This window comes from Hemicordylus capensis, chromosome 11 (genome assembly GCF_027244095.1).
Source record: "Hemicordylus capensis ecotype Gifberg chromosome 11, rHemCap1.1.pri, whole genome shotgun sequence".
Classification (NCBI taxonomy): domain Eukaryota; kingdom Metazoa; phylum Chordata; class Lepidosauria; order Squamata; family Cordylidae; genus Hemicordylus; species Hemicordylus capensis.
The window spans coordinates 14,421,014-14,440,728 of record NC_069667.1 but is presented as its reverse complement, the minus strand read 5'-3'; the positions used below and the strand labels follow the sequence as shown (position 1 = coordinate 14,440,728).

Below are 19,715 nucleotides of genomic sequence, written 5' to 3'. Positions count from 1 at the left end.
ACCTTTTTAACGGGGTGATTCTCTTTATTGAGCAGGGGGTGGGGAGGGAGTAACTGGCCCTATCCACCCCAGCACAGGACCTCCAGTGACTGCTGCTGGTGTCTATCTTGTTTCTTTTTAGATTGTGAGCCTTTGGGGATGGGGAGCCATCTTATTTATTTGTTATTTCTCTCTGTAAACCACTTTGGAAACATGTGTTGAAAAGCGGTATATAGATATTTGTAGTTGTTGTTGTTGCCTTCAAAAGTCTCCATGACCTGCCCATCCCTGCCCCGCTCTTACATCCCTGCCCACAGCCTCTACTCCCCCAGCTCCCGCAGCCCGAAAGTCTCTTGGGCCCTCCCCCTTGCGGCCCTGATGCCTGGACGTGCCTGCCGGATCCCACCCTCTCACTCTGCCTCCAAACCCATCTTTGCTGCAAAGCCTTCTTCTGTCCCCAGAACCTACCGCCTCCCAGCCCAAGGAGGGCCAATGCTTCCCTGGTTCACCCTGTCCCTGCTCCCCTACCCTTCTGCTCTCTCTTCTGTGGCTGTTTCGAGATGGCAGACCTGTTGGAGCAGAGACCTGCCTCCTTGTTCTTTGCAAAGCACAATGGTTGTGCAGGGTGCACATGGCTTCCTTGCACTCAATAGCTAAATAAATACAGACACCACAAGGAAGAAGCAGGCGAGTAGGAGCACAAGACCAGCACCACACCGCTACAGCACCACCACAGTTGAAGGAGGCTGCCTGGGTGCAGTTCGGCAGAGGCATTGACCCCTTTGCCAGCTGCACCCTAACTGACATCCAAAGCCAAGGGAGGGCTCCCAACTCACCAGTTCCAGTGAATACCCAGGACTCTTCCGTTCAACCACCACTGGTCACTGTCAGTGGCCAGTTGAGCCCAGCTTGGGGAAGAGCAGGGCATGGAAGGCTGGCAGGGTGCAGCGGGCTGCTCACAGAAGCAATCTCCCCAGCCTCCAACCCTCCAACCAACAGTAGGCAAAATTAGCTCAGATCCTGGAATACGCCCAGCGCAGAGGAACACTGCCTCCTTCCCATGTTGGTAGAATGCTTTCTCTCCGCAAATGTCTCCAGAAGAACCCCATTGGAAGCAACAACTGGGATCATTGTTAACCCGCAGAGCAACTGCCGTCCCTGCTAAGAGGTGCAGCAGCCACTTCGGGCACCAAGACGCAGCTGAGGAGCAGCCCTTCAGCTCCCCCAGGGCACAGAGAGAGCGCAGGCCTGGTGCTGTGTCCTTCACCTCCATTTTGGGGAGACCAAAGGAGGGAGCTCAGTGCAGGACTTTAACTCGCCCCTCACCCTCTTGCATTAAAAAAAAAAAAATTGCAAAAACACACTTCAGGATTATTCTTTTGTTCAGGGGGAGAAAAATAGCACAAAACAACAAGATACCAAGGACACATGATCAGAGAACAGAGCAAAACGCAGGCACATTTCCCCCACAGATGGTACCATTACAGCTCTCTTTGGTTCCTCGCAGAGACAGCCTTGGCTAATTCAAATGTGCACAATCTACAGTAACAACAACAACAACAACAACAACAAATGTTAGCCAGACCTTTGCTGGTCATCCTCCCTGCTTCTGTCATCAGAAGTCACCCCTTCCGTTGGTACCATATAACTTTTAGATAAAATGTAGCAGTGGCAAGAAAACGGAACCCTCAAAAAAGACACACACACAAACCCACCTCCCACCAACTTCCTGCAGAATTGGCCCTAGCAGTCACCTCCAGATTGACATAAGCACACATTTTAAACAAGCCAGCCATCCCCATTTAAGTGACTTACCCAAGATCATAGGGAAAGTCAGTGGCAGAACGAAGGACAGGTCTGCCCAGCTTCCTGCCCTGTGCTCTAACCATTGATCAATTTTCTTCCCAGCTAAATCCAATTCGCCAACCAGAGTCCTGTTTGCAGAAAGTCTGGCCTACACAGCAAGGCCTGGAAAGAATGGGCTCAATGAGGCACCCCAACGAGAAATGAGTGCCCTGCTAGAGATCCTCACAGGCGAAGAGCTGAAGCGAGAACAGGAGGCGGCTGGGACTCTGCCTTCCCCTCCTCCCTCCCCCATCTGCTGGCTGCCGGTCTCCTCTTCCTGTTTTCCTGGCTTATCTATGGTTGCCCCAAGTCTCCTCTCTTTCTAGAGATGCTGCTTTGCTCACACAAGCTCTGGAGCAGCCCTGGAGGGGGAGGAGGGGCCCCCAGCACCCCACTGTGCTGCCTGGCGAAGCAGAAGGACTTGGGCTTCAAGGCAAGGGCTGGGGGGGGGGTGTCCTAGAGCAATCCTCTACAAGTGGGGAGGGGGGATCACCACAAAAACACCCTGGGCAAAGTGCTCGGGAGCATCACTGAATTTGTTCCAAGGAGACCCCTAAGCATCTTGGGGCTAACCCCTGTGGGGCAGAAGAGCGGCCCAGGGGTATCTTCCTGGGTCCCCTTCACTGAGGAAACGGAGGTTTCTGTGGGGTGGCTTCAGGGATGGAGGGACCCCTGCTGCCTCCTCCAGGTAGCTCCTGCCCTACAGATATGCCTCACCAAAGCAGTCAGTTCCTGGGAAGGAGAGAGCTGTGCTTCAACCCCCTCCATACACACACCCTTTAACATCTGGAGGGCCTCCTTCACATCCCAAGGGCTTCAGGGCTACCGCTGCATCCACACATTGCAACACTTGAGAAAGACACCTCCTCCTGCTTCCATCCTCACAACCAGTGACAGGGATAAAACCCAGATCCTCCTCCCTTTCACGAGCAGAGAGCAGACAAGCCACCCAAAGCTGCAGGAGTTCAAGGACTAGAGAGTAGACATCCGTGTTAAGCGATCTTAAGAATGCAGCCCAAGAGGCAGGGCAGGAGAGGCTGCAAACTCGATCTGGGAGGTGGGGAGGGGGGAGAGAACAGCAAAGGCCTCTTGGCCTTCTGGGAATGCCCAGGCCCCTGGGCTCTCCATTCCCGAGAAGATGGGATGGGATGGGATGGATGGGATGCGACCCTGCGCCTCCTGCGCCCCACGACTGCCGACTCTTGCCTGTAGCACCAACATTCGCAAGATAGCCGGCCCGCAAGGGGGGGTGGCACACACCCCCTTGCGGGGCAGCGCTCCACCGCGCGGCGGCACCGTTCGCAAAGGCGGTCCCGAGGCAAGCTCAGCCGGAGGCATCGAGGCGCGGCGCTTCAGAATCGTGGTGGCGAGAGAGAGAGGCCGGCACGCAATTCGCAACGTGTGAAGGCGAGGCGCGGGAGGGACGGGCTTGCAATGGCTGCCCCTTCTCGTAGGTGCGGAAATAGGAGGGGGCGCTCTCTCTGCCTGGCTCCCGCCACCCGCCAAAAGCATCGCCTTGAACCCAGAGCTTTCCCCCGGCCACAGTCTCACCCTAGACAAAGAGCGGAGGGCAGCCGGCTGCGCCCAAAGTGGTCGCGAGACCGACAGACAGACCGGGGGCGGCGGCGGCGGCAAGATTTGCTAACTGGACGTCTGTGCGCAGGAGCGGTGCGCTCATCCACGGCGGGATGGCGGGCGGAGACGCATTACCCTGGCCAGCTGCTGGGAGGGAGTCCTCCTGGCCAGGCAGGCAGCGGCGCGCGGCCCACTGCACGGTACCGCCATCATCATCCCCAGGGTCCCGAGGCCGAGGCAGCAGCACAGCCAAGGGGGTGTGGTGTCCCCTCCGGGGGGAAGAAGAAGGCGCCGCGCTGCCCGACCAGCTCCCCTCGCCGGAGCCGCCGCCGCCACCTCCTGCTGCTGCTGCGTCTTACCTGCCGGGCGTCTCTGTTCTCCGGCTGCGCTTCAGGCTCGGAAAGGTCCGGCGCTCCAGCCGCCGCTACGACGGGGAGGGCACGACGGGTAGCTCGCCTCCCGGCTTGGGCGGCTCCATGCTCGTTCGCTGGGCGGCTCTGCGGCGAGGGGGCCGGGCGGTGGGCGCGCAAGGCTCACGGAGAGGCAGCTGGACCGGGCGGGCGGGCGGGGGGGGGGGGCGCCGAGCCGTGGGCATGCGTGGCGAGAGCGCGCGCGCGCAGGAGGCAAAGGCGGCTCTCCCCTACCTGCCAGGCCGGCCGCAGGGGTGCTCTGCTCTGGCCCGCGGGCAGCGGCCCCCCTGCGGGAATCGTGCGGCGGGTTCGAGTCGAGAATCGCCGGGGTTTCGCGCTCAGCCTCCGGCCTCGGCTGCCGCACGGAGAAAAAAGCAAGGCTCGGGTGGGCGCTTCAGCCGGGCGGGACTCGCTTTCTTAGTAACGGCGTGAGAAAGAGGGGACTCCCCCCCCCCACTCCGCTGGGCATTTGAGGCAAAGCCACCGCCCTTTCAGGCAGCCCCGACTAGCCCGGCGGCGCGCATCCTCGTGCCTCCCCCCACCGTGTACTATAGATCGGAGACTGTGACGACACGCCGATCTTTCCTACTGGAGCATGTGCAGAGTGCCTTTTGCTGGTGGCACAGTCTGGGCACTCCAGGGCCACCACCAGCCCCTCAGGGGAGGCTTGGGGCTGCTTTTCCTTTCGTTTTCAAGCCCTGTCAATTTTTGCTCCATGAGGAGAGGAGCCAGAGCAGGGATCCGAGTCTGAGAAGGGACGGTGTTTGGCGTCTCTCTTTTCTGCCACTGCCCCCGTATGCTGCCCCATTTGGGGCCCTCTGCCTGCCCTGCTGGCATAGGGTTGCACTGGGATTGCCAGAGGCACATCTTGGGGTCCTAAATTTTCCTGGCCAGTGTATCTAGAATATAGGATGGGGCCCTTTGCTGTCTGAATGAAGGGAGGTTCCCTGCATGGTTCTGGCCTTGGTAATGGTTCAGAAGATGCTCTGGAGTCAGGACTGATGTCCAGATTACATCTCAATAACCTCGATGGAGCCACAGATGATTGGCATACCTTGGCTTGTTCTTCTCCCAATTTCCCATGACCTCTGCTTGCCTCTCTTTAGGGGAGAGCCCTGCTGGCAACTGCAGCAACCCCAGAGGAAGCCACAAGTGTGGGTTCAGATGTCACATCAGACCATGGTTGAGAGACAAATCAACTTTCGGCTCAGATCATGGCTTGCTTGACTGCATAAACTTGTTGACTGGCATGAGGTCAGACGTACAAGCTAACCACTGTTAGATGAAATAAATCCTAGCTCTGTGTGACGTTCAACCTGCTCCATGTGATTCTCCTTCCAGAGGGAAAGGCCAGGATCCAGCTGGTTCTTGCAGTGTGTGTAGAAACCAGCCTGAATGGATCTGCATTCAGAAGTGCCCTTAGTGGAGCAAGACCTATGTGGCTATTCAGGCAACTGAGGAAATTGTCAAGGTGCAGATTGTGCACCTTGTTCAGTCACTCTTTCACACAACATTGCCCCCCTGCTGCATTTTCCACCTGCTTAGACAGTCTCCTGTTTATTGATGCACAAAATCCAACTTTTGGGAAGAGCGCAGCAGTGTCTGCACAGGTAGGCGGTTGTTAGCATTACTGTTCTGTCTTTTGGGGCGGGGGGCATATGTTCAGATGTCCCAGTCCTCAAGAGCACCAGGAGTGGTCAGTCTGCTGTGTCCTCCCAAACACATGAAATCTTCTGTGATGTGGAAGGAATGTCCACCAGCCAGACTAGCAAGTGGAGACACAGCACCTGGCTGGCACTACCAGGTGCATGTCTGTAAGTGCCCCGAAAGGTTTGCAGTTGGCTATGGAAGTCAGTGGGATCATGGGAGGGTGAACCTTCTGCCCAGGGGATCTGCCAAACCAGGGCAGAGCCAGCAGAAGCATAGTGTATTCCGTCCCTCCCCCTGGGGACGCCGATTCCTGCATCACAGCCACCTGCTGGGACCTAACTGAGCACCACAGCAAGTCTCTGCACTTCCAGCTACAACCTGGGATGCACCATGATATCTATCCTCTGCAGGGAAGCCTGGCCCTGCTATCTAACAGGCTTTTTGTTCTTCAGGGACCCACAGGATTTACATCAGGCTTCCTGACAGCTGCGATACCTACCCAAGAAAGATCGAGAAAGCCAAAAAACTGGTCCCCATAAGTGTTGCCTGGCAAAGAGGTCGGCCTCCTCCTCTGACCCACAAACAAACCTGAGAAAGATGAGAATCTTCCAGGTGCCACACGACTCTTCGGGTTCTTGCAAGGCTCCTGAGCAGAGCCCTCTAGTGGCTGCAGCCCGAATTGCATGAACTTCATGCTGCAGCGCATCCCCCCCCCCCCGCCCAACCTTGTTTTTGTTTATACTCATCCTTCTTTGATTTGCAGAGAATAATGAAGACTTTCCAGTCTGAGGAAGTAATAATTACAGGCGGAGGCTGCTGTGTGATAAATGGAGGAAGAAGGCAAAGCATCAAGACAGGAAATGGCTGAGCAGGGGAGGGGGTTTGCGAAGTTGCAGCCAAGCAGGAGGGGAGAGGGAGACAAGAGGAAATGATGACTGATGATGGGGGTGGGCAGGGTGGCGGCAACTTTCTCTGCTCCTGCATTTAGCCTTCCAAGCCCACAGGCCTTTGGACTAGCCACGCTCCCTTGGGAACCCCACCCCACCAGTGTTCCCTCTAAGGCGTGTGCACATGCGTCTGCTCACAAGTTTTTGATGTCCACTCAGTTAAGTTTAGATCCTGCTCAGGTTGAATCAGGAACGTCCCACTCTGAATGCACCTGCACACAACCTGCCTTGATCCTGCCACCCAGAACAAAACTCATTCCGTACACAGATGAAAAAAATTAGAGAGAATTGCACCGCACCCTTCCCCCAGTCCAAATTGCCTGTTTTCACCAGCAGCTTCTAGTGACTCATGTGGTGCTTGTGAAACTGGCCTTGGAGTTTTGCGGGGGGGGGGGAGGCTGACATGAAGCACCCCCCCAAGTGTTCAATTTAAGAGGGAGTCCCAGATTGTGTTGACTACAACTCCCAGCATCCCCAACTGCAACAGCCTTTGAGGATTATGGGAGTTGTAGTCAACAACATCTGGGAATTCCTCTTAGAGGGAACATGCACACACACCCCCACTGACTGCTTTCTTAGAAAGCTGAGATGAGTCTGGGGCTCCTCCTTGAGGCCTGCATATGACAGTCACCCCCATAACTTCCTTCTTTCTGCCATGTCTGTGCCCAGCTGTACAATTCTTGCTGCTGGGTTTGGGGCTTTTTTTGCATCTTATTTATGTGTTATTTCTCTGTGTAAACCACCCTGAGCCATTTTTTGAAGGGCGGTATAGAAATTGAATAAATAATAAATAATTATAATTAATTAAAATTAATCATGATAAATTAATTAATTAATCAATCAATCAATTAATAATTTTGGGCCCATCTGGGCCTCAAACACAATTCAGTTCTCCCTGAATATGTGAGGAAGCGGTTGCAATAGTTGGGTTCTCCAAGTTGCAAAGGAGCCCGGGCTGGCTTCTTCCAGTAGCCCATCTGGAAAGCCCTCTCAGGCCCCATCCTTGGAGACGGCCTGGCCTCTCAGCCGGCAAGCAGCAGCGGCAGCAGCTCCACCTTTAGTCCAGCCTGGGGAGGCAGCAGCAGCGGCCCAGGCCCATCTGGGTGCTGCCAGTGCCCAGCTGCTCCACATCCACTCTGCTGGACCCCACCATAGTGTGCCCACCACCTGCCCAGGCGGCTCCTGCTTCTAAGAGGGGCCTGCCTTCCCCCAGCCCCCACCCCGCTGCAGCGTGAATGAGAGCTGGGCTGCTGCCCGCAGGCTGGCCGGCCAATGGCTCTCATTCACGCTGGGGAGGGGCACGAGCGAGAGCAGCTGCTGCAGCCAAGCAAACCGAGCTCTGGGGAGCAGCAGAGGCGGCCGTGCCTTCCCCCCGCTCATTAGGAGCGCCGCTCGCTCCTCCGGAGGAGATGCCCGAGGAGGAAGACCCCAAACAGGGCAAAGCGTGGGTGTGCGGTGGCCTTCCCCTGCGGCGCCGGCGGTCTGAGTCCTCTGCATCTGGTATTCAGAGGTAGACTGCCTCTGGACACGGAAGTTCCACTGACCTATCCTGGACTGCAAGGCAAAGAGCCGCCTAAAGGTCCAGATCCTCCGCCGCACTTCAGAGGCCCCCAGTGTGCTCAGCAGCCCCCAGTCACTGCAAGCCTCGGGGCCAGACTGGAGGGGGGGGGAGTGCCAAGCGAGCGCCCGCCCCGCTCTGCCCACCCACGGCTGCTCCGTCGCTCGCCCTAACCCGGCCCGTGGCCCTCCGCCGCAGCCCGCTTGCTCGGCGGGGCAAGAAAAGACCCCGCCTTTCTAGACCTCGGCGGCGCAGGACAAGCTGCCCCGACTCCGGCCGTTTCTTTGGGACGTCGCAGAGCCGGGAGGGGACCGGACTGGAGGAGCCCCTCCTCCTCTGGGCGCCGCGGCGGAGTCGGCGGGTGCTTTGCTCCCATCCGCGTCCGGAGCTGCGCTACCGAAGGATGCTGCTGAAGGCGCCGGCTCCCTTCGCGATCCCCCGACGACGGCTGAAGCTGGCTCGGGCTCTTTCTTGGCCCGCCCTCCTCGGCGCCCTGGCCTGCGTGCCCTCTCGTAGGCCTCCTGCAGGGGGGCTCCTCTTCCCCCCCTCTCCGTCGCGGACGGAGGAAGCAAAGCTGCTGCTGCTGGGGGCCAGCGGAGGCGATCCCCGCTGGCACTTCCTCTGCCGTCAGCAGAAAAGGCCCCCGGGAGCCGTTCTGCCTTCTGCTGCTCTTCGGGGGAAGCTGGGGGGAGCTGCCCCGCCCGCAGGCGGATGCCTGGGACCTGCTGTGGCCCTTGGCATCCTCCTTGACTGGCAGGTCCCAGATCGGGTTGCGGGAGAATGAAGCTGCCGGCCTGGGAGGTAGAGCTGGAAAAGATCCTTCTCTGCCTAAAAACCTTGGAGAGCTGCTGCCAGCCAGTGCAGACAATACTGAGCGAGTTGGACCAGAGATGGACTCAGTAGGAGGCAGCTTCATGTGTCCATATGGGACTTGGAGCTGAAGCACCAGGTTCCTCCCATGAGGCTGCGTCCTACCACTGTCCGACCCCAAGCAAGGCTCTGAACTGCCCTGGCTGGCTGGCCCTGCAATACCAAGAAATGACCCTCCCCTTTCATGGGGGGATGCTGTTACCCAATGACCGTCTTCCTCCTTGTCACCTGCAAACCTCAGGTGGGAGCCAGGATGTCCAGGATGGTTTCCCTCAAGCCCTTGAGCAGAGCTATCCTGAGGATGGTGCAGGTGATGCTCATCCTCATTGCTTCATCGTGGTCTTCTCCTGGTGGTGGTGTTGCCCTTCTGGCTTTGGGTTCCATGGAGGAAGACGCCTAGGAAGTGAATGGGGCTTGGGTTGGGAGCTCCCTGGGGCCTCTGGGTGCTTTCCAGATTGCACACTATCACAGTGTCCAAACTGGTTCCTGAAGTGTGCTTCCGTATTGCCTGTGTCTTGACATTGCAGCCCCTGCGTTGCCCACGTTCATATTTCTGATGCCTTCTTTCAGATTTTATTGCTGCACCACAGCCCTATAACATCGCATCTGCGTTGCAAAAAAGCAAAAGCAAAAGCTGCAGTTGCCCGTTGTGGGAGGCTTGCCCCCTTACAACGGATCTCTAATGTGGCTTGAATTCGGCACTGCAAAACGTTGCAGCTTACACTGCTTTGGGTGGTGCACGGCTGGCAATCTGGGAAGCGCCCCCTGGCTCACTGCTAGCTCTGCATCTTTCACTCTGAAACAATGCACTAATCCTTCACAAGCCCTGGTGCTCTGCAGGCTCTCCAAACGCTTTGTTAATGTGGATGCATTAAGCTAAGGGAGAGAGGCTTGGTTTCCCTCGAGCCACCCTTTCTGCAGTAGGAGAGGAGAGCCAGAGGTGGCGAGGCAGGCCACAAGGTCACCTGGGAAGTGTGTTGTAGCACGAAGGGAGGCAAAGCACAGGGTTCTGAGAGCCCAGGGGATGCTTTCAGCCCCACAGCCCTGATTCTGAATGCGACAGCTCAGGGCAACTTGAACGGAGCACGGAGCCCTGCCATGCTTCTATTCACAGACACGCTCCCTTCGTTTCAGCAGATGCCACTTGATTCACTTTGTTTCTATGGAGCTGCATACCTCAGGCGGTGAGGGAGAGACATGGCATTCGCCCTGCTTGCATCAATGGCGGCCCCTCCTCACAAGGGAGGGAATGGAGTTATGGGCACCACCCAGGATCTGTACTGGGACCAGGGCTGCTGAACCCATCCAGAAGGGAGCCAGAGTCAGGCTCAGCAGGGAGGCAACTGAGCTTGGGGATGACGCCAGACTATGCAGGAGGGTGAAGGCAGGCTGGAGAGAGTTCCCAAAGGCTCTCTCTCGTTCAGAGCGTGCCTGGGCAGCAAAATGGGCAGTGAGGGAGGCGATTCTCAAAAAAGCGGGCTAAGGGAGCCCAGCCTGCTTTTTGGCTGTGCGGCTCCCCACAGAAAACCGCCAAAATGACCCCTCCCCTTAGCCGAGGTGAACAGAGCAAGCACTCCGTTAACCTTGATGTTCTGCTTGTGTGTCGCCGCAGAGCACAGCGACACACAAGTAGACCCCTGACCAGGAGGCTGCAAGGAGCCTCCCGGGCTCAGGGGTCTCTCCAGGATGTCCCACGTTCTTGCATGGGGCCTCCTGGAACTTCTGGGGGCCGCATGGCCCCCGATCCCCGCAGCGCCCTTCGGCTCAGTGACAGAGCTGGCAGTCGACTCATCTGTGGGGGGAGGGGGCTAAGCCCACTCTCTCCGCCTAGCCCCACCATCTCATTGATGGTGAGACTCTCCTCAGGGTTAGTGAAGGCAGCATAAAGTGAAGCACACCAGAGTGGTCTCCATGGCTATGCTGACAGGGTCTGCCCTGGCTGTGTCTATTGGCCAAGGTGATAGAATTGGTGCTCAGTGAAAGATGAGTTCAGTGCAGCAGTGGGAGGAAAGACCAACTCCATGCTAGGGATGGTTAGGAAAGGAACTGAGACTCCAGCAGTATTGTGGTGCCTTGATAGAAACCTCTGGCATGGCTGCATGTGCAATTTGGTGCCTGTGGTGCAGAAGAGGGAAAGCCAGATGGTTAGGGTGCTGGAGCAGCTTCCCAAGGAGAAAAGGTGGGAGTGTTTGGGAATTCCTAGTTTAGGGGGAAGGAACCATGAAGGAGGGACATGAAGGAGGTTTAGAAAATGGTGCATGATGTGTGGAGGGGGGGAGAGAAGTAGGAAGGATTTGGAAAGGATTCTGGGTTGGCTGGAAAGGGGTCTGGCCCCTGTGGTGGTGGTGGTGGTGCTGCTGCATTTGTCTGGTCTTCCTCCCGGCTGGCCCCTTCCAGCTACCAATCTTGAGAGGCCTCGGCCAAGCTCCGGACCAGTGACAGCTGCACCGGGGCTGTGCTCCATCAATATGAAATGCGTGCCACGGAAGGGAAGATATTGAGCGGGTGGCAACCAAGCACAGCGAAAACACCCAGCTCTCAATTTCCTCCCTGCACGGTCCCCTCCGCGGCGGCGGCGGTTCTGGGGTCAGAGGAGATTGATGGTCTCAAGGTGGGGTGTCAGAGGAGCCATTGCAGCTCTTGGCAGGGAGGGGAGGCAGGGCAGGGCCAGGGGCCATTAATCAGGGACCAGGCAGGCGCCTGGCTGGAAGAGGAGACGGAGAGCATCGGAGAAGCCATTAGGCAGACGCTCCTTACGGCAGACCTCCTCCAGCTGCCAGGGTGGGGGAGAAGCAGTCAGTGGCTTCTGCATGGCTCCCGAATTGCCAAAGAAAGAAAGAAAGATAGACACCCCCCTCCTTTCCACACCCAGCTCTGGCCTTGTTCCCCCCTCTCTTTCCCCACCCCATGGCTGAGACTGAGACGGGGCTCCTTGGGGCAGCAGTGGATGCCAAGGTTGGCGGTCCGGCCGGCCATGGGAGCAGGAGCCCAGGGAGGCATGGCTGTGCTGCAACCCTGACCATAGTTGAGGATTTGCCAGCCTGCCTGCTCCATGCCCTGTTGCCTGGACGACAGGAGCCTTCTGCAGAAGAGGGGAAGGAGACGGTGTGGTTGTTGGCGGCGGCAGCAGCAGCAAAGCGGGTGGGGGGGATGGTGGGTGATGCCTCCCCCACCACCACAGCCTTTGGCTTTTCCTTAGAGAAGCCCACCACTGAGGTCATGGTTGCATGATGGAGAAGGAGGAGGAGGAGGAAGCAGTGGTGGAGGCACCCCATGGCTTTCCCTAGCAGGGCGACTCAGGGTCCAAAGGCACCTGCTCCAAGGTAGTGCCCCCAGCAGCATCCAGACAGCACCTGGAAGGATTTGTTTGGGGGCAGCTTCGAGGCAGAGGCCCACTTCAGCGATCTTCACCCACCACACCCTTGAATGTGTCTCATTCCAGTGACAAAGCTCCTGACATGGAGAAGCTCTCTGAGCCTGTGTCTGCTGAAGAGCCGGGCACAGATTTGCTGAGAAGCCGCAAGGCTAGGCTTAGGATCCCTTGTCTGACTTGGCTAGAGCAGGTGTGGCTAGAGCAGCACCAGCAGCCTGCTGCTTCTCGGAAGTCCAAATGGCAACTCGGGAAACTCTTCCCAGGCCAGCCAGGGACCATTTGAGCTCTGCAAGGTCATGTGGCCCTGCCTAACGGGCCCTTTCTTTCTCCATTACAGAGAGACCCAGCCTTTCTCAGATGGCCCAGCTGCAAGCTCCAGGAACTCTGCCGGGTGGGGAGGGGGGTCGGAAAGGCCTGGCAATTATGCAGACTCAGGTGATGCCCCATTGCCCCATAGCCCAGACAGATGAGGGAAGACTCCCCCCACCCAGCAATGGCATGCAGCTCCCTCTGTCCTTTCTCCAAAGGGACTCCAGTAGGCGTGTAAGGTGAGCGCCGCTTGGCATCTCTGCTCCGTGGCTGCAGCCGGGCCCGTTGCTCTCCTCAGTGTTCACGAGAGGCTGCCTGCTCAGGCCTCGTGGTGTGCCATTTAATCGGCAGGTGGATCATATTCATCATCCCGCCTGGAAGAGCAAAGCATCCAAGAGGCGCCTCCTGTTCCATTATGGATGTCTGCAGCCCCCGTCTTCTGATGGATGCTCTGAGAACATCTTCCCCTGGCTGGCTGCTGAGAACCTCCTGGGGAACGGGGAGGGGGTGGTTGGTTCCTGGAACACAGGAACATTGGAAGCTGCCTTCTACCGAGTCAGACTATTGGTCCATCTCGCTCAGTATTGTCTACTCTACACAGACTGGCAGCGGCTTCTCCAAGGTTGCAGGCAGGAATCTCTCTCAGCCCTATTCTAGAAGTGGGTTTTTAAAAACCGGATTTAGAACGTAAACGCTACGAACACCGCACCTCACAGTACTTGTTGCAACCCGATCACCCTATCGCTCTCTTTAAGGAGAAAAAAGTCCCTTTCCATTTATGGTTTCCTATGGCTGCCCAGTGATGGCCTAATAGAGGCTGGGTTTGAACGTGGAACTCCTGATCCACAGCTCAGTTGCTGAGATGGCGTGGCTCTCCTGGGCAAATGGCAATGCTTGGAGAACCAGGCAGGCAATCAAAAGAGCTCAGCTTGATCTTCAGAGGAACACCTAGGAATCTTACACCAAGTCTGTCCGTCTAGTTCAAAGTTCCAGGCAGGACTCTTTCCCAACCTTACCTCAGAAAAATAATAACTAATGATGTCTCCATGTCCCCAAAGGGCTCACAACCAAAAAAGAAACCTAAGGTAAACACCAGCACCAGTGCTGGGGGTGGATAGGGCCAGTTGCTCTCCCCCACTAAACAGGAGAGAACCAACACTTGAAAAATGTCTCTGCCTCTACAGGCAAAGCTGGGGCTCTGCCACTGAGCTGCCGCCCCGTCCCTTCAGGGGGATATCTTAATTTAAGCTTTTATGTAATCCAGGCGATGGGAGGCTTGCCTGGAAAGCAAGTTAACAAGTAAGTGGGGGAGCAGAGCTGCCCTTGATTTCTCCAGGAAGATGCTGCCACCGTGGCTGGAGAGAAAAGATGATATTATGCGGGGAGTGAAATCACGATCTGTGGCCCGGCCATGAGAAAGAGGCATGGAGGTCGAGGTCGGAGGGGGAAAGCGACAGGGTGACCCACCAGCTTTCCTGGCTTCCTCTGCTTGGCCAGATCAGTTCTCTGTGAGGGAGGCCCCAGGAACTTTTGCAAAGGCTTGCTTTGGAACCTGGGCACTCACATGCTCTCCCCACCAGAGGCGTAACTAGGGAAAACGGCGCCCGGGGCAAGCACTGAAATGGCGCCCCCCCCCCCCGCCGCCCTCCCAACATACTACATTATACTTAGGGTTTTCCTCACAAGCTCCCGCTGCCGCCAAGCCAGGCCACTGACTGGCCGCCAGGCACCAGCAAAGCAATGGGGGGGGGGCGCAGGCGGCGCGGAAGGGACCGCTCGTGGGGAAGGGGGCACCAACGCGCTCCCTTGACTGCTGCAGCGCTGCTGCACTGAGCAGGAAACATTTGTATTAACAAAAAAAATTAAAAATTTTTAAAAAAATTTGGTCATGGCGGCACCCCCCACGTGACCAGAAAAGATGGCGCCCGGGGCACGTGCCCCCCCTGCCCCCCCTATAGTTACGCCTCTGCTCCCCACTCCTTCCGCTCAGGAAGGGGCCCAGTACCCCTTTGGGCAATGGGACCTACAGCCGCTGTTTAGGTGCAAGCCCTTTCTCAAGACCAAACAGCAATATGGGGGGAGGGGGAGGAGTGGTGACGGCTTGGATTGCAGAGGCCTTCCTTCCCCACTTGAAAGGCTGCTGCGGCTGTAAGAAAAGCGCTCTGTGACTAGAAAGCAACCAGCCTGCATTTGAAAAACTCCCTGCCTGGAAGTGACACTAGTTAACCTTTCAGTCTGGCTCTTCAGGGGACTTTTTCACAAGCAATGCCAAGAAGACTGGAACACCAGATGAGCATTTGATGGTAGTTTGCATGTCGACAATTTTAACTGAGGAAATATGTAAGGCGTGGAGTCCCTCAGGGATCTGTACTAGGAGCTGGTGCTTTTTAATTGCTTCATAAATGATCTAGAAATTGGGGTAAGCAGTGAGTTGGCCACATTTAGGACTGCCCTATTCTGGCTTCCTGAATCCGGGTGCCTAATTTGCATTTTATGTAATTGGCTAGAAAATCATTTTTGAGCAGAAGAGTGACGGCACATTTTGCTCCATAACTCTGCTTCTACAAGGGCTAGAGCTTAGCTTTAAAAAAAGAAAAGAAAAGAAAAGAAAGCTGCTATCCAGGCATATATGGGTTGACTAAGCAATCTGGGTAAGATGCTTAAAATCCGTGTGAAACCTGGAATTTTAGGGGGCATGGCAACTCTAGCCACATTCAGGGCCGGCCCAAATCTTGGGGTGCTTTAGGCAAAGTCCACCTGCCCCCCCCAAACCAATCATCTGAGTACCCACACTGCCCCTGTCACCCACCTGGGTGCCCTCCTGGCCAAACTGGGCAGAAGGGTGGATGAGTAGCAGGGATTCAAGTAAATGGTGATTGATTGCTATGTGCTGGCCAGCCAATATTGATTCCTACTGGGAACTTTCAGAGTAATTCAATGTTGGGCTCTCCACCATGACCGAAACTGAGGCGGAAGTCCGCTTCTCCACCGAGAAGATCCTTCTAACACAAGAAAGTCCCCTTGGGGACCACAGATATAAATAAGCTTCCTGGGGCAGCTTTGGGACAAAGTGCTGATGCCAAGGAGCTTGCTCCTATCAGCCTGTGCTCAGCTCATAGAAATCTTGAGGTCTTCTCTCCCCCACCCCCCACTGGAGCTGGGAAATACTCCCATCTGAAATACTGGAGAAGCCACTTCCATGCAGTGCAGACCATGTTGGGTCAACACAGTAGGACAGCTTACTCTCAAGGATGGGGCCGTAGCTCTTTTGTGGAGCGTGCAGAAGCATCTCTTCCTCTGCCCTGCAGACATTAAGGCCACAGGAGTCTGGCCAGCAAAAAAACAGTTGGCAAACTGAAAGGGGAAAACACATCATCACCCCAAAAAACAGCTGCTGGGATTGGTGTCATGGGCGGGAAGGCAATATTGACTCTGGCCACATAACCAGCAGGTGTGAAGCCCAATGGGATGGCCTGAGCTTGAAAATAGGTTAAGTTTGGGATGGGTGGGAATAAAAGCAACGTTGTGGGAGTCTGACAAGCTCAGCTGAAAATTGAACACATTGTGACCCAGAGGGCCTCTGCTCTAACCATGGGCAGAGTGCCTTTCCCCCCGCATAGCCTCATCTTGCTTACACACATCTAGGATTAAGGGGTAGGTTTCCGCTAGCTGTTAGGTTTGGTTCCCCCAAGTGTGAGTAAACATTACAGTATGCAATGCCAGCCTGTCAATTTTTCCATGTGCATCATAAATATTATTTTTGGCAGTTTCTGCTGTGGAAACTCTGGAGCAAAGATTTTAATTCCAATGCTCTTTAACCATGTGTCAAACCCTTACACTGCAGACAGGGTTGCCAACTTCCCCCACAACTGGAGGTGGCCTTTAAGACTGGAAAGGAGCCTTTTGAAGACTTGTCCTCCATGACTTTAGCTAAGCCCTTCTTCAAGCCATCCAGGCTGCTGACTGTCACCATATCTTGTGGCACAGAATTCAAGGCAGTCTTGTCAATATAGAAACACATTAGGCCTTGAACTGACTCCCAGTACAGAGCAGTAGCCCATGTAGTCACTTGATGCTTGCTTGCTTGCTTGCTCTATCTATCTATCAAATTTAGATACCGCCCACACTTTCGTCTCTGGGCGGTTAACAGTTAGATAAAACAATTAAAACACATATAAAATTTAAAGCAGTACAACAATTTAAAATCAACCACAAAATTAAAACCTACAAATTTTAAAAAACTGAAAAAGCTTAGGTGAAAAGATGGGTTTTCAGATGTTTCTTAAAAATAGCCAGAGATGGGGAGGATCGTATCTTAGTGGGGAGCACATTCCACAATCTTGGGGCAGCAACCGAGAAGGCCCGTCTCTGTGTAGCCAGCAGACAAGCTGGTGGTAACCTCCTCAAGTTACCTCAATGGGTGGTGGGGCTCATAGTGAAGAAGACGCTCTCTTAAATACCCAGGGCCTAAGCCGTTTAGGGCCGTTTAGCTGTTTAGGGCCGTTTAGGGCTTATAAGTTATAACTAGCACTTTGTATTTTGCCCAGAAACCTATTGGCAGCCAGTGTAACTCATCAGCAAGTGAGTAATGTGGTCTCTCTGAGATGACCCGGAGACCAACCTGGCTGCTGCATTCTGAACCAGCTAAGTTTCTGGACCATGTACAAAGGCAGCCCAATGTAGAGCGCATTACAGAAGTCAAGCCTGGAGGTTACCAACAGATATACCACTATTTTGAGGTCATTGATCTTGAGAAATGGGTGCAGCTGGCGTATCAGCCGGAGCTGATAGAAAGCACCTCTGGCCACCACTTCAAAAAGACTGCTGTCCAACAGGTCTTGTTTCCCATCCCCATTCTGTTTGTAGCAGGGGGAAAGCTGTAAACCACCCTGAGCCACTTAGGAAGGGCGGTATATAAACTGAATAATCTTTCTTTCTTTCTTTCTTTCTTTCTTTCTTTCTTTCTTTCTTTCTTTCTTTCTTTCTTTCTTTCTTTCTTTCTCTTAGGCGTACCCATTGCTAATCCCATGTGTGGCAGCTCTCGCGAGAGTTTGCGAGCAAGCTGCCAGCAGAGGAAGAGGAAAGCGGCGGCACTGGAGGCCAGGAGGGAACAAAATGGCAGCGGCAGGCTGGAAAAATGGCAGCGGGGTAGGTGGAGGGGAGAAAATGGCAACGGCGGCAGGAGGTGGGGAGAAAATGGTGGGGGGCGGGCATGAAACTAGAGACATAGAAGCTCTGTGTAATCATGTATATTTTCATGTATATTTCCAGCTAGTAAATAAATAAAATCTATGGGGCCTCAACCAGCAGGGCTCTTCTTATGATAAGTCCATGTCATTTGAAAGAAGCTTTATCAGAGAGATCATACTCAGAGGTGATTTGACTTGCAGACACATTATTTGGGACTCAAGTGAGTGAGGTGGGAAGGCAGGCTTCCTCTTGGGACAGAAGGACTCAGTAGGCAGAGGCCAGGGGTTTTCCTTTGTCTTTGTTCCCTCAGAAGCTGGCTGTGTAACTCTGATGTCTGGCGTTTCAGACACCACCTCTCTGGGCCTGACAAATGCTGGGGCAAACTCCAGACTGTCTAGGGGGGAAGGAGACTGGGGTCATGTCAAGCCTGGCTGTCGACATGACCCCAATACCCTACCCACAGACGCCATGTTCAGACACCATTGTGAAGCTTGGTATTTGATACCCAGCCACGGAGGGGAGGCCAGCAGCTCCAGCTGCTCATTTTGTTCTCTGCAGCAATGAATTAAACATATTTTAATATCAAAAATGGAAAGATCAAGGGGCAATCACAATAAATCCCTGCGTCTCATTTTCTGTATTAAGCAGGCACCTACCCGGGGCAAGAGCAATCAAGAAGCAGGCACAGGCGAATGGTGATTTACTTCCAGTGTAAGTTGCCTCCTCCCTCCCGTCTCCTCCCTCTCCCTCCTCCTCAGTGCTGCTGTGCAGCCCAGGAGTCAGCTAGGGACTGCTGCAGCCTCCTCCCAGCAAGGGTCCTTCAGCATCTGTGCCGGCAGTAGACAGGCAGATGGCAGGGACTAGAAGCCCAATGTGCCCCGAACTGGAACTGTGTGGCTTCATGCAGTCAGAATTCATCTGAACAGAGCCCTATTTTTACCCCCCGCCCCCCAGCCATGCTATGAGCTCACCTGTGCAATATTTTGCAATATAAAAGTGGGGCAGGGGTCCAGGGGGATGAGAGGACTTCAGTAATAAAGCCCCATCATAACCCACAGAAATGACTATTCATGGTCATGAAGAGAGGCTGTGCCTCACAAATCTCCCAGCTGCCCTGGATGGTGAAGCACAGAAGGGAAGAACCTGAAAGCCGGAAACTTTTAGTAGACACGGCCGTGGATCTTGCTGAATACATCTTACACTGGCCCCTGAGGAAAATTTTTGAATGGGTTCTGGCCTGGCAAAGAGCATGGCCAGGTAATCTTGCAGTAAAGCCTCATGTGGAACCTCCAGCTTTCTCTGAAAAAGTCTGCTTCAGTAGCACAAGGGGTCCCCAGCAACCATAAGGCATGACTGTGGAAGGGTGGGGTAGTAGCTTGCTCTCGCTGCCATTTTATAGGGAGCAAGAGAAGGTAAGGCTGTCCTCACTATTGACCTTAGAGGCCACCTACCCTAATTTGGGAGCTGGGTGGGCTCCCGGTTTTTGATCTCAAGTTAAATAAAAATAAGCTAGGAGGCGGGGAGCTTGATGGTCAGTTAAACCGCAGCTAAGGTATGGGGAGGCTAGCCAGGGATCCAGGAAAGTGGCTGGTTCCAGGGAAAATCCAGAGGAGTTCAGTTCTCTAAGGCAGCCAAACGTGGTGCATGGTTTGGATCAAGAGCTAGGTCCAGTCCAGGCTGGGAAGTGAAGCCGGAGTAATGGCCATGGTAGATGGAATTGCCAGAGCCAAAGTGGGTGGTGAGTCCAAAGAAGAAGCACACCACTGAGTGGGGATCAGGGTTAAAATAGGCATGAACATGCCTTTGGGCCAAACACTGGTCATACCACCTACTTGCAGTGGATGATATCCGTGGTTAACAAAAGGATACATGCTGTGTGCAATGTTCCCTCTAACAGGGATTCCCAGATGTTGTTGACTACAACTCCCAGAATCCCCAGCTACATTGGCTTTTGCTTGGGGATGCTGGGAGTTGTAGTCAATGACATCTCAGAATCCCTGTTAGAGTGA

General features: G+C 54.9%; 2 protein-coding genes across 7 annotated transcripts in view; one reads left to right on the top strand and one right to left on the bottom strand.

Moving 5' to 3' along the window:
• Positions 1–4,061, bottom strand: part of FRMPD3 (FERM and PDZ domain containing 3) — a 94,064-nt gene extending 90,003 nt beyond the window's left edge. The window contains exon 1 of one of the 6 annotated variants that reach the window (XM_053274253.1): positions 4,044–4,061. Coding sequence is in view for 1 of the 6 variants with exons in the window: in XM_053274246.1 (XP_053130221.1) it covers positions 1,795–1,804 (10 nt within the window). In the remaining 5 variants the exon portion in view is untranslated. Of the gene's footprint in view, positions 1–1,794; positions 2,053–3,534; positions 3,557–3,758; positions 3,951–4,043 lie in introns of those variants that run through there. The other 5 variants (XM_053274248.1, XM_053274249.1, XM_053274247.1 and 2 more) reach the window with 5 other exon arrangements.
• On the top strand, positions 3,170–6,058 carry LOC128335644 (chloride intracellular channel protein 6-like). Its single transcript, XM_053274254.1, has 2 exons — positions 3,170–5,623; positions 5,912–6,058. The coding sequence occupies exon 1, from the start codon at positions 3,513–3,515 to the stop codon at positions 4,239–4,241; it is 729 nt and encodes a 242-aa protein (XP_053130229.1). The 5' UTR covers positions 3,170–3,512; the 3' UTR covers positions 4,242–5,623; positions 5,912–6,058.
• The last annotated feature ends 13,657 nt before the right edge of the window (positions 6,059–19,715 follow it).